The sequence below is a fragment of the Mirounga leonina genome, unplaced genomic scaffold (genome assembly GCF_011800145.1).
Source record: "Mirounga leonina isolate KUSES-001 unplaced genomic scaffold, KU_Mleo_1.0 Mir_173, whole genome shotgun sequence".
NCBI classification, from domain to species: domain Eukaryota; kingdom Metazoa; phylum Chordata; class Mammalia; order Carnivora; family Phocidae; genus Mirounga; species Mirounga leonina.
In genome coordinates, this window is record NW_023270447.1 from 20334768 (window position 1) to 20347955 (window position 13188).

The window sequence follows — 13188 nt, forward strand, 5'->3', positions numbered from 1 at the left end:
TATGGAAAGGACCTCCATTCCTTTTCCTGAGACCACACTTTCAGAGCTCTCTTTCACAAACTAGGTTATGATGGACTCATTTACTCTAGTAAGAACACCTATTATGCTAGAATCTCATTTTTCACTCAGACATATCTCAAGCTGCATGCCCTCCCAAAAGGGAAGAAGATCAGGGACTGATTCTCATTGCATTAATGCAATACTTGTAATATTGAATGGTCTTCCAGGGCTATCTGAGACCATACTCAATCATTTTCTATCCCCTTACAGCATGATATATACAGTCATTGTGATAGTGATCTTTCACCTTTGGGGTGTAACGAATCAGAGATAGAGCTGGATATAGCTTCTCTTATAATTCCAGCTCCCAAATGCAGGACTATCCAAAAAGCAGGTATAAGTGTAATGGATTTTACTGAATATGTGGAGGGGGATGTCGTTTTTTTAAGTTTTTATCAGACTTTGGGACTAGTCCTCTGTCTTCCTGGTGGTGGCCTCCCTGAAATAAATCCCTTTCTTGTTTCACCACCACTGGTCTCTCTGCTTTTGGGTTTTGTCAATGGCAAGTGGCTGAACCTGGTCTGCTTGGGAGCCCTGGAGCCAAGAGCTCTTGTGCCCCTGGCCTCTGGTAACAGTCCGTTTGTGGACAGACAAGCTGGGGACAAAATAAAGAAAGCTAGTTAGGGTGACATTTACTAAGGCCCAAGTGCAGAGTGACTGGGATCCTCTAACTTCCCTCCCCGCTGTACTTTCTCAGGCTCTGGTGACGTGGTTCTGGCAGCTTGGTTCTGGCATGCCTTCTCCAAATATTTAACCAATAGTTAAAGTAGTTTTACTTTCAGGTTCAGTTTCGTCAATGCTTTTAACCTCCTTAGTCTGTTCTCTCATTCCGTGGGATGGGGAAACAGAACAAGGGTGAGTTGAGAGACAACTGGAAGCTCATTCTCGAACAGATCAGCAGTGCTGTGGATCAGGTATGTTCATTTCTAAACTTTCTTTTACAGGCACTTTAGGTTGGGGCTTAAAACCTTATTTTCTGAGATAAAAATGGGAACTGAGAAGAGGAATGCAATAGATACATCTAAATATGTAAGATATAAAACCTCCTATTTGAGATTTCCACTTAATGTTGTTTACATATTCTTGCTCTAAAATCTACATATTCAAAAAATCTACATATTGAAAAAAATCTGAATTACAGAAGAAGCTTAAGACTACAGTGAAATCTTATCTACCATTCACTTAGATTCACCCTGTGGTGATATTTGGTGACATTTGCATTCTCTTTCTAAACAGATGTAGTAGTTTTTCTATTTACATTCTTATTCTGATTATTATTTGGAAGAGTAAGTAACAGAGGCCATGACTCTTCCCCACTAAATACTCTAGCACCTCTATCTTGGGATCCAGACATTGTTCTACTTCCTTTCTTTGGATCCACTTCATTCCCCCACGCTGCTCCTTCCTCTCCCCTATTTCCATCACTCCAGTAAGTCTGTGCTCAGTAAGGACATCCCTGGCCATCCTACTAATACTTGCAGTGAATTCTCTGGGTATTTAACATAGCTAGCCTCTCCCTGCTTCTGGGCGCTCACTCTGTCTGCATCGACTCTGAAGCCCCATGGTCTCCCAGGACTGCCACCCCTTAAAGTTCCCCAAGGCTTTTCTTCTTTTGTATTCTTTTTTTTTTTTTTTTTTTTTTATACTCCCATCAATGTATTCTTAAGCTGAATTAAGTCATCTCAACACATACATAATTCAATTAACCCCTATCACTCACCTATATCTCTTTCCTCAGGATTATTTCCGTTTTACAAATCTACTATGTGCCCAACATGGGGACCGAGCAGAGAACAGAACAGCCATGACACCTTTCTCCTCAAGCTTCGACTTAGTGGGGATAATTACAATTGTGAGAAACAGCAGAGTATCATCGTTGTTGTCTGTCTGTAGTCTTCCTAGTTTGAGATGGTTACTGGGAAGTACTGTTAACTCTCCCCTTACCTCCATTCTTCCTTTCTCCCGTACTAATAGGACTCCTGCTTACCTGCCATGTACATCATTTCCCAGAATAATGATGGCAATTCCAGCCTCTCTTGTGGTTGTGTACTGGAATATGACTAACCTAAGAAGCAATTTGGTTTATGTAGACATGATGAGTTCGTAAAGGACAGGCTTACCTTCCCCTTGTCTGTTCCCTGCTTAGAATACAAATATGACAACACACCGTCTCACACCACGGGCCGCCCCTTATAGATGACGGAGCATATGAGAAAAAGGTTCTGAAGCTTCAATCCTTATGAAACAAAAAGCACATACCATCTCTAGATTACTGACCCTGAAATTTATGAGGGAGAAATCCATGTAAATTGCTTAAGAGACATTTTTTCTAATTGTCACAGCTAAGCCTAAGCAATATAGTTATCTTACTATCACCCTGAGGGCAGGGGCCACAGCTTGTTTTTATCCAAGCACATAAGCACAATGTGTGGCACATAATAGATGTTCAACCAATGTGTTGGAAAAAAAAAAAAAAAAGCCACAATAAATGGGACTGGAGATCAAGGACTGAAAATATGAAAAGATATCTTTCCTAAACCTGAGGTGAGCCCTCATCGCAGACTGGTGATACCCAGTGTTTCATCCCTAGCTTCATTAGAGATTTGGAGGCAAGAAATTTAGGGGATCAATGAGATTCAAAATCAGGAACTACAATTCTACAACATTTTTTACTACTGAAGGCAGCACTCTGCAGATGGCCACTCTGCATTTTGGGCCATGGAAAAGTACAGAAGTGCTAATGTATGCATCCTTTCAAAAACTCTGAGGCAAGAGAATGACTTTGTGGTCTTATTTTACTGTGAGACTCACTCTTCTGGGTTTGCAAGTTTCCACTGCATCTGAGGACACATCCTATATAATACATGCTCCTCACAAATATATATATATATATATATATATATATTTGTGTATATATATATAATATATAATCTAGAGAAATATAGATTTCTCTATATAGATATATAGAAAAATATATATATAATCTAAAGAAAACTAAACTTTAAACAATTCATTCCTTAAAGTAGGTGGAATTTTATTTTATTTATTTATTTTTTGATAGAGGGAGGGAGGGAGAGAGAGAGAGAGAGAGCGTGTGCACACAAGTTGGGGAGGGCCAGAGGGAGAGGAAGGGAGAGAATTTTAAGCAGGCTACACGCCTAGTGCAGAGCCAGACATGGGGGCTCTATCCCACAACCCTGAGATCATGACCTGAGCCAAAACCAAGAGTCAGATGCCTAACCAACTGAGCCACCCAGGCCCCCAGTAGGTGGAATTTTAATAGGAATAAATATAATCTCATTTACCCTGCCTCAATTGTTCACCTCTTATCTATTTTATTTTTATAGATACAACATCGTGCAAGTTTTAGGGTATAAAACGTGTTGCTTTGATACATTTATATATTTCAACATAATTACCACCTTAGCCTTAGCTAACATCTCTATCCTGTCAGTTATCATTTTTGTGTATATACGTGTGTATGTGCTGGCAACAGTTAAGATCTAGTCTTTTAGAAACTTTGAAGTTTATAATCTGGTATTATTATCTATAATCATTATGCTGTGCACCTCCAGGCCTTATTTATTTACTAGTTGCAAGCTTATACCCTTATAAATGACTAACCTTCAAATTCCCCAAGTCCTAGCCCCTGGTAACCACCATTCTACTGTTTTTTATGAGTTCAGTTTTTTAAAAAAAGATTTTATTTATTGTCAGAGAAACAAAGAGAGAGAGAGGGACAGAGAGAGAGAGTGGCAGACAGAGGGAGAAGCACGTTCCCTGCTGAGCAAAGAGCCCAATGTGGGGCTCAATCCCAGGACCCTGGGATCATGACCTGAGCCAAAGGCAGACGCTTAACCGACTGAGCCACCCAGGCAGCCCCAATTTTTTTTTTTTAGATTCCACATATAAGTAATATCATACAGTATTAGACTTATCTCACTTAGCATAATGCCCACAAGGTCCATACATGCTGTCACAAAAGGAAGCATTTCCTTATTTCTCATGCCTGAACAATATTCCACTGTATATATGTACACAACTTCTTTATCCATTCATCTATTGATGGACATTTAGGCTGTTTCCATCTCTTGGCTATTGTCAGTTATGTGGCAATTAACACGAGAGTGCAGATATCGCCTTGAGATCTTGATTTCAATTCTTTTGGATAAATACCCCCAAGTGGGATTGTTGGATTATATGGTAGTTCTATTTTTAATTGTATGCAACCTCCATACTGTTTTCCATGGTGGCTAAACCAATTTACAATGTACATTCCTACCATCCATGTACAAGTGTTCTCTTATCTCCACATCCTCACTAATAATTATCTCTTGTCTTCTTAATAACAGCCATTCTAACAGGTGTGAGGTGATCTCTCATTGTGGTTTTAAGATATCCCTGATTTCCCTGATGATGAGTGATGTTCAATATCTTTTCATATACTGCTGGTCATTTGGATGTCTTCTTTGGAAAAATGTCTGTTTAGTTCCTCTACTGATTTTGTAATCGATCATTCTTTTGTTATTGAGTTGTATGACTGTCAATTATGTTCTTAATATGCTTCATTGGGAAAGATATCAAAGATATCCAAAGGATACCAGAGCATGTTAACTGAAGGAAGATACTTAAAATTATTAACTGCAGTGCTTGGAAGGAAAACACTAATTTAGTAGGAGGACATGGGACTGATGAAAAGTTTCACACTGCTTAAGGTCTTTAAAAAAATGTTGTAGAATTGTAGTTTCTGATTTTGAATCTCACTGATGCCCTAAATTTCTTGCCTCCTTCAGGGCTGGGGATTCTGACAGTGACCTTTATGGACACCTTCCACAGTGGAGCGGTTCCTTGTCTGGACGATGTGTGATACCCTTGTTCTGGTGTGAGGACTCAGTGACTCTGCAGAGGGAGATCCCCACAGAAATGGTCTTGGCACTCCCACACCTAGACCCTGGGGTGGCCCCCACAATGCAGTCCTCCCACGATGACGAGCTCCAGAAGCAGTACCTGGTACTTGGTCTTCATAGTTGATTCTCCATGTTACCCCCTCTACCTAAAGGCTACCTGATTGGCCATAAATTAGCGAGCCTTCATGGTGGAAGGATTTTGATTCTTCTGTGTAAGAGAGTTATAAAGGACACTATTACTCTATTTTATCTCCTTCTCCTTCAAACTCAGACACTTTGTCCGAAGCAAAGTCAGTACAGACACTCAGATGGCCTCCTTGACTGAATATTGGCAGTTAGCCTATGTGATTGGAACACGCTTACGTTATTTTGAGCTTGCTGCTTTTTCTTTGCACTCTCTCCCACTCACAGCAACCCAAGTTTCTCTGAGAAGATTCTGCTACCAGATCATTCTTGATTTTTATTTTGCTTTTAGTTATATTACTGTTAATCATGCCTTGTGGGTACAATCACAGGACATTATAGCTGCAAGGAGCCATTGAGATTACATAATGCAGACTCAACATGTCACAAGGAAGGGTCGGGGACTTCAGAAACTTACCAATAGTCTTAATGGAGTAATTCTTTCTGAGATGGTAGTAATTCAAGTTTCTTTTAACAGTAATTCACTGGGTGTTACAAGCAACTAATGAATCACTGAACAGTACATCAAAAAACTAATGATATACTATATGTTGGCTAATTGAATTTAAATTAAAGCAATTCACATACCATAAATTTCATGTATTTAAAATGTACAATTGGGGCGCCTGGGTGGCTCAGATGGTTAAGTGTCTGCCTTCGGCTCAGGTTATGATCCCAGGGTCCTGGGATCGAGTCCCGCATCGGGCTCCCTGCTCAGCGGGGAGCCTGCTTCTCCCTCTGCCTCTCTCTCTCTGTCTCTTATGAATAAATAAAATCTTTTAAATAAATAAATAAATAAAATGTACAATTGACAGAAATGTACAAATGTAAATGTATAATTTCTTTCACATGGGGAAGGTGGTCTAGGAAATCTTCCTGGAAGAGGAGTGTGACATAAACTGTGAAAGATTTGTATGTACTATCCAGGGTGGGAGGTTACTGGAGAAGCCACAGCAGAAAAAAAGAGCAGTATTCAGTCAAGGATGCCATCTGAGTGTCTACTGACTTTGCTTCAGATAAAGTGTCTGAGTTTGGAGAAGGAAAGCACCCCAGATTGTGTTTATAAAACTGCACATTCTTCCGGAGGCTGGAGGGGCTAGTGAGATAACCAGGATCTTGGAACATTCTATGGGGGGTGGGGGGGAAGCAATTGGGAAATGCTAATCAGTTTTTTTCTCAGACTATTTCAGTGGAAGTTCAGGTTTGACTTGCCTAATATGTCTTTGCCCTTTGTGGTCCCCAGGACTTGCTGCAGATGAAGAAGGAACTAGAAGAAAGCTGTAAGAAGAAAGATGAGCTTCTCCATGATGCACAAAGAGCCTTAGCAGGTATGGGGAGGGCTCAGCGCATGATGGAGTAGGAAGTTCCTGCCATGCCCTTGGTGCGCCCACCCTGGCAGGAGGATCTTCCTGAAGCAAGGAGTTTCCTCTCCTTCGGTGGAATGCACACAGTGCTAAATCTGAAAATAACAAGGTAGGGTGTGGTTGCTCATCAGCCGGGCCGTCAGGGCCTTTCCCAGCATGTTCTCAAACCTGCCCTCGAGGTGTGGTCACCAGTTGAATTCAGACATTTCCCTCTGCTCTTTCAAGACAGTCTGGTGTCTGAGAGAGTGGGGGGTTGTGGGACAGGGGGCTGTAGTAGGTTTCAGGCTTAACCTCTGTTATCTTTCCTCTCTGAATGAAAATCTTCCTGGAGCAGAGGAGCAGCACAAAAGAGAGACAGCGGAGAGAGAAAAGCAGCTTCTTGAGGAAAGGTGTGAAGAACTGCAGCAAAAGTTAAAGCTTATAGAAATAACTTTCAAGAAATCCATGATCCAATTGAAAAAGGAGATGGAAGAGAGAGAAAACCTTCAGAGAGAGCAGGATGAGAGGATTCGGAGGCTTGAGGTAAGCCTGGCCTGGGACCTGGCAGGGACTGCAGAACAAAGCCCTGAAAAACCCCAGGAAGGGAGGGTTGAAAGTTAGAGTGAAGTCAGAGAGAGAAGCACCACTGTCATTTACTGCATTTGATTCACCACACGCCCTGAATTTGTCACGGCTTGTGTCGAGGGTGTTCACACTGAGTTTCCGGGGAGTCCGGTAAGAACTTGGTAGCTCCAAGCATTTACAGAAGATAAATAACCTTCCCAGAGCGTGGGCTGCTATTCTGAGGGATTCCTGGAGGATCACCCAGAGCAATAGTAGATAGGGTCCCCACGTTTATCGCTTAGATTCCTAACTGGGTGTTTGTGATAGAAGCAGCAATTGGTTCACTTTCCCAAGGTTACTGCCAGTTCTCAGGCACCCTACTCACCCAATGACCCTAAGAGAGATCCTTGCTGACCTAAAACTATCAGCTATGTACAGACTCAGATATGAGGGGGCCTGACAGCCCCTAACCTGCAGCTCTCTCCCAGTCAAGATGGCCTGCCCGAGTCAGCACATAGCACACAGGAAATTCTTTCTTCTCCCATCTGGAAGTGTCTGTATCAGATTTCTAAACCGGCTTAGAAGTTCCCATTATTTCTAAGATGTGGGTGAGCATTTGTGCCATTCAGATCAAAGAGCATCATTTTAGCTAGAATATCTCACAACAATTGTCCTTATGCCTGTTTCACACCTTGCAAAATGATGGATGAATATAAATAAGGTTGTACTATGCTTCTTCTCATTTCCCAACCCTAAACCAGGAGATATTCCTGCTATCAATGATCTAATAAGAGAGAATACATTAAAAAGGAAAATGCAGATAATTTTATAAACTGTTAATATAAAATCTTATTCCTGAAAGTTTGGAGTTTTTAAATGTTTTCCTTTTATGAATATATCACCCGCTTTTCAGGCCCAAGTGAACGCTTTGACTGCAAATAAGCAAAATGCTAAAAATTACTGCTTTTCAAAGATAATTGCAAATGATAAGGAAGAAAACAGTTTGGAGCCTTCATGGTGGTCTAAAATTTGCATGCTGATAAACGAGTTGCATTCACTAATTACCAAGTTTTTCACTTGTGGATAATTTCAGGTAATTTTTATAAGTTTTCATAACAGCTTTCTGACATAGCTTATTTTTACATGTATGCACCTTTTCTGTTTTTTAGCAAAATTTTAGTAGAAAGATATAAAATACCTACTACAGGGCATCAATGCCTGGCAAACAAAAGATATAGTCAATGTGGCTGGATAGTTAATTCAAATGGGCATGGAAATAACGGATTTGAAGAAAAAGGTCAGATCTGTATTATCCTGGAAAAGAAACATATTGGAATATATTTATCAAAAAATGCTAAATGCTTCTGAAAGTTGCACATGAATCATTACACAAATGGATATCCACACTGTGTTCTTGAGTAGGACAGGCCAGTTCCCTATGCAAATCAATTCTTAGTTCACTTATAAATATGATGTGTTCTGAATTAAAATTTAAAAAAAGGTTAATTGTAAAATTTAAATGGAGCTGATCAAAAAAAAATCAAAAAGCCAAGACAATTCAGAAGAGGTACAATGAAATTTATAGAACTGCAGTAATTAGAACAGTGTGTCAACTGAGCATAAAGACACAACAACAGAACACACTGTGTAGTCTAAAAGTAGAACCCCACCATATACAGGAATTAACTGCATGTGAAAAGTGTTACTTCAAATTAGTGGGAAAGTATGAATTGTACAATACCTATTGTCAAATAACTGGACAGCTGTGCAGAATGAAAGGGTGATTAGATCTATTGTAAATTTTGCACAAAGTAAATTCCAGCTTGACCTCAGATTAAACACGAAAAAATTGCATAAAAGCAGTAAATGTCAGATAATTATAAATAATCTTGGAACATCAAATTTATTTTTAAATGCCATAAAACCTGAAGACATGAAAGTACTGACAAAACTACATAAAAAATAAAGATAAAATTTGTTGTGGTGAAAAAGAACCTAGAGAAATTCAGAAGCCAAAAATGTTCTCAAGACAGCCTTGATTTATGTCAGAGGAAAGAGCTGATTTTATAAGTTATATATCATAAAGAGACACAAGTCAATAAAAATGGGCAAACTCTGAGTAGATAGCTTATAGAAAAGATGTTCAAGTAACTCAAAATAAGAGAAATGAAACTAAAACCATGAGATGTAGTGTTTCACTTCATATGCTATCAAACTGCGTTCCCAATGTTTCTGAAAACATGTCCTTTCATGGGAGTCCAAATGGTATAATATGTATTGCAAATTGTGTCTAATATTTCTTAAGTTTTAATAGATGTCCATTTTGGCCCCACACGTTGTTTTAAGGCATACACGCACTCTCTCTCATCTCACACAGTAAGAAAAATTATGTATTTATAAGATGTCCACTGCAGCACTCACTATAACTTTAAAGACTGGACATACTTATATGTCCATCTATATGGGAGTGGTAATATAAGTTTTAGCACACTTATACAATGGTATATTATATAGCCAGAAAATTGAGAAACAGAGCACTATTTGTAATGTGGGGAAAGTGGGGTGCAAACCAACAGGAATAGTGGCACTCATATATACTTGTATGTATACCCTTAGATGATCTCTGGAGTAACATGAGGAACTAGCAATGTTGGTTCCTTCCAGGGGAAGCTAGATTTCTGAGATCAGGAATGAGAGGAATACTTATTTTATTTTGTATAAACCTCTGTTATGTTTGGAAATTTTACAAGGAGTATGCAATTCTTGTTCAGGAGGATAAGAAAGAAAAAACAGGGATGATGGTGGTGGTGGTAATAGGGAATTTTGCATTCTTAGAAAAGCATCAGCTAGTTCAAAAGAGAGGTCTGATAGTGAGGTCCCAAACTGGAAAAAACAAAACGTGAATCCTAATCTTGTTTGTATTATGGAGTTGATTTGTACTTGCTCAAATTCTTTGAAAAATGAGATATAAAGTATGATGTGATTCTGAAATCCCAGCTGGTGTCTTTCACTTTCTAGCTGCAATTTATAGTTTTAGGTGCTAGGGGAGAGTGGGTCTGCAGTGTATCTTTGGGGTTTTTGGACTTTCCTTTCAGCTGACTTAATATTTGCATGCTATGCTTTTGTTATAATGAATTACTTCCAGTTGCACATGCTTGACAGGTTACCCCTTTATTCTAGATAGCTGTGCACAGTATTTGGACTTCTTCAAATAACCTCTCTTACTGATCCTCACCTTCATTTTGCAGGCTGGTTTCTCCTTGAAGTCTTGGATTTCCTGAATCCCCGAAATCGGGTTGTGTGGCCCTCCTTTGTACTCGCATTGCACCTGCAGCATGATTTTGAAAATTTAAATTACCCATTTACTCTGTCTTACTGGTGATGCCTCCCTACCAAGGACTAGTTTATCTTTGTCATTGTAATCTTAGCTCCTACTTCTGTGTCCAGCACTTGATCAGTAAGTGGAAAATGTTGGTTGAATAAAGTTTCCCACTTTCTACATCCTCATTATGACAGATGCTTCAAAACACTCTTAAAACAGGGCACCTGGGTGGCTCAGTTGGTTAAGCGACTGCCTTCGGCTCAGGTCATGATCCTGGAGTCCCGGGATCGAGTCCCGCATCGGGCTCCCTGCTCGGCGGGGAGTCTGCATCTCCCTCTGACCCTTCCCCCTCTCATGTACTCTCTCTCATTCTCGCTCTCTCAAATAAATAAATAAATCTAAAAAAAAAAAAAAAAAAACACTCTTAAAACAAAGGGTGCAGTTTTTGATATGGAGAACAAAGGCAAAAGGAAATGTAGATGAAATTAAATTTCCTTATAACTTGCCGCCCACTGACAAATACTTGAGGCAGGCAGGTATTTGGACTCCAGGAACTCCCAACTGTCTTAATGTAATGCTTTGCTAGAGGCAAAACACAACCTTAGCTTGACAATAGCCAGGCCTCCAGGATCCTGTAATGTTAGGAGTTAGCTGGAGAGTTAGGTGGTCAGGGCCTGGGTCCCCAACAAGAAAATATGGAGCCAGGACAGCTTAAATAAAACAGCATTAATATCCTGTTTTTGCAGCTTAGACAGAACTATACTAGCGTTCTGTTTTATGCCTTTGCAGAAATGACTTCTGCAAAACGTCCTAAAATAAAACCATAAAGCATTTGTCACCATCACAGGCAAAGGGCAGTTAAGACCTAAGCCCCCAGAAGTCAGACCAAAAAAAAAAAGACCATCAGCACATAGACATTAACTTAATAGGCAGAAAGAAACTTGGAAGCCCCATGACCAAGAGCGGAGGGCATTAAGGGGATACAAAAGCCTGTAACAATGGGAAACTGGAACTGAATACATGGTGAATCAGCTCTTTTCTCAGGAAGAACATTGTGGCAAGTCTCAGCATGCATGTCCTCACAGCCCTATCTTCTAGGAACTGCAGTCCTAATTCACTCTACCCACTTTGTATTAGGATCTTAAAACTGATGTGATTTGATGTGGGGGTCAGGAGCAAACGGTCAAGAAAGAATTCTTAAGATGTTTTTGGTGCAAAAAAAAAAAGGTGGTTTTATTAAAGCATGGGGACAGGACCCATGGGCATAAAGAGCTGTACTGGGAATGTGAGGAGTGACCGATTATATACTTTTAAATTGGAAGGGGTAGAAGGAAGTTTCCAAAAGGATTTTCATATGTTAAAGAAGACTTACTGTTGCAGGAATTTGCTGCCTTAGTGCCCACAGTTCTTGGTCACCCCACTTCAAAGAATGGTGGGCAGCAAAGTTTACTGAACAATAGTACAAAGCTCCCAGAGTGGGAGGGCATACCCAAGAGGGTTGCCCCTGGAGTTTCTAAATGTAGGGTTTTTTATGAGCTCTTTTGTGGAACTTTCTTAAACAATCAAGGTGTGCTGAGTTGTGCCAATCAAGGCTTTGGCCATGTGCCAATCAAGGCTTTGGCCACCTGTCTACCTATTAGGTTAATGTCCACATGCTGATGATCCTTTTTTTGCTGACATCTGGGGGCTCAGGTCTTAACTTCTCCTTGCCCATGACACTGACAAATGCTTCTGTGGTTAATTGTCTTATTTTAGGAGGTAACGCAGAAGTCATTTCTGCAAGGGCTGCAAAGCAGAATGTCAGTGCGGTCCTGTTTAAGCTGCAAAACAGGATGTCAGTGCTGTTTTATTTTAGCTGTCCTGACTCCGTATTTTCTTGTTCAGGACTCTAGCCCTGACTACCTAACTGTCCAACTAACTCCTAACACTGTGACAACTACTTGCAAATAGTATCACTCACTTTTGACTCACAGGTCAATTGTGAGGTTTAAATTTTAAAAGAACATATGAAAAGATGCTCAACATCACTCATCATCAGGGAAATGCAAATCAAAACCATAAGAAGGTATCACCTCACACCTGTCAAAATAGCCACAAGTAACAACACAGGAAACAACAGATGTTGGCAAGGATGTGGAGAAAAAAGAACCCTCTTGCACTGTTGGTGCGTATGCAAATTGGTGTAGTGGCTATGGAAAACAGTATGGAGGTTCCTCAAAAATTAAAAATAGAACCACCATGTGATCCAGTAATCACACTACTTGGTATTTATCCCCAAAATATAAAAACCTAATTCAAAGAGATACATGCATCCCTATGTTTATTGCAGTATTATTTACAACAGCCAGACTATGGAAGCTACCCAAGTGTCCACTGGTAGATGAATGGATCAAGAAGATGTGGTGTGTGTGTGTGTGTAATGGAATATTATTCAACCATAAAAAAGAATAAAATCTTGCCATTTGCAATGACAGAAATGGAGCTAGAGAGTATAATGCTAAGCAAAATAAGTCAGAGAAAGACAAATAACATATGATATCACTCATATGTGGCATTTAAGAAACAAAACAAACAAGCAAAGGAAAAAAAAGAGAGAGAGAGAGAGAGAGAGACAAACCAAGAATCAAATCTTAACCATAAAGAACTGATGGTTACCAGAGGGGAGGTAGGTGAGGAGGTGAGTGAAATAGGTGATGGGGATTAAAGAGTATACTTATTATGATGAAAAGGAAGGAAGGAAGGAAGGGAGGGAGGAAAAATAAACAGTAAATAAAATTTTACAAAAATGAGTTCTTCAGAAAAACATATA

General features: G+C 39.8%; 1 protein-coding gene across 2 annotated transcripts; it reads left to right on the plus strand.

Annotated features, from left to right (window-relative positions):
* Window positions 1–853: 853 nt before the first annotated feature.
* On the plus strand, window positions 854–10564 carry LOC118019170 (guanylate-binding protein 4-like). Of its 2 annotated transcripts, XM_035018095.1 has the most exons (6): window positions 863–974; window positions 4854–5070; window positions 6394–6478; window positions 6849–7036; window positions 7971–8150; window positions 10306–10564. In XM_035018095.1, the coding sequence occupies exons 2-5, from the start codon at window positions 4984–4986 to the stop codon at window positions 8142–8144; spliced, it is 534 nt and encodes a 177-aa protein (XP_034873986.1). In that variant the 5' UTR covers window positions 863–974; window positions 4854–4983; the 3' UTR covers window positions 8145–8150; window positions 10306–10564. The 2 variants fall into 2 exon arrangements, with proteins under 2 accessions (XP_034873987.1, XP_034873986.1); XM_035018096.1 differs by lacking the exon at window positions 4854–5070 and having other exon boundaries at window positions 854–974.
* The last annotated feature ends 2624 nt before the right edge of the window (window positions 10565–13188 follow it).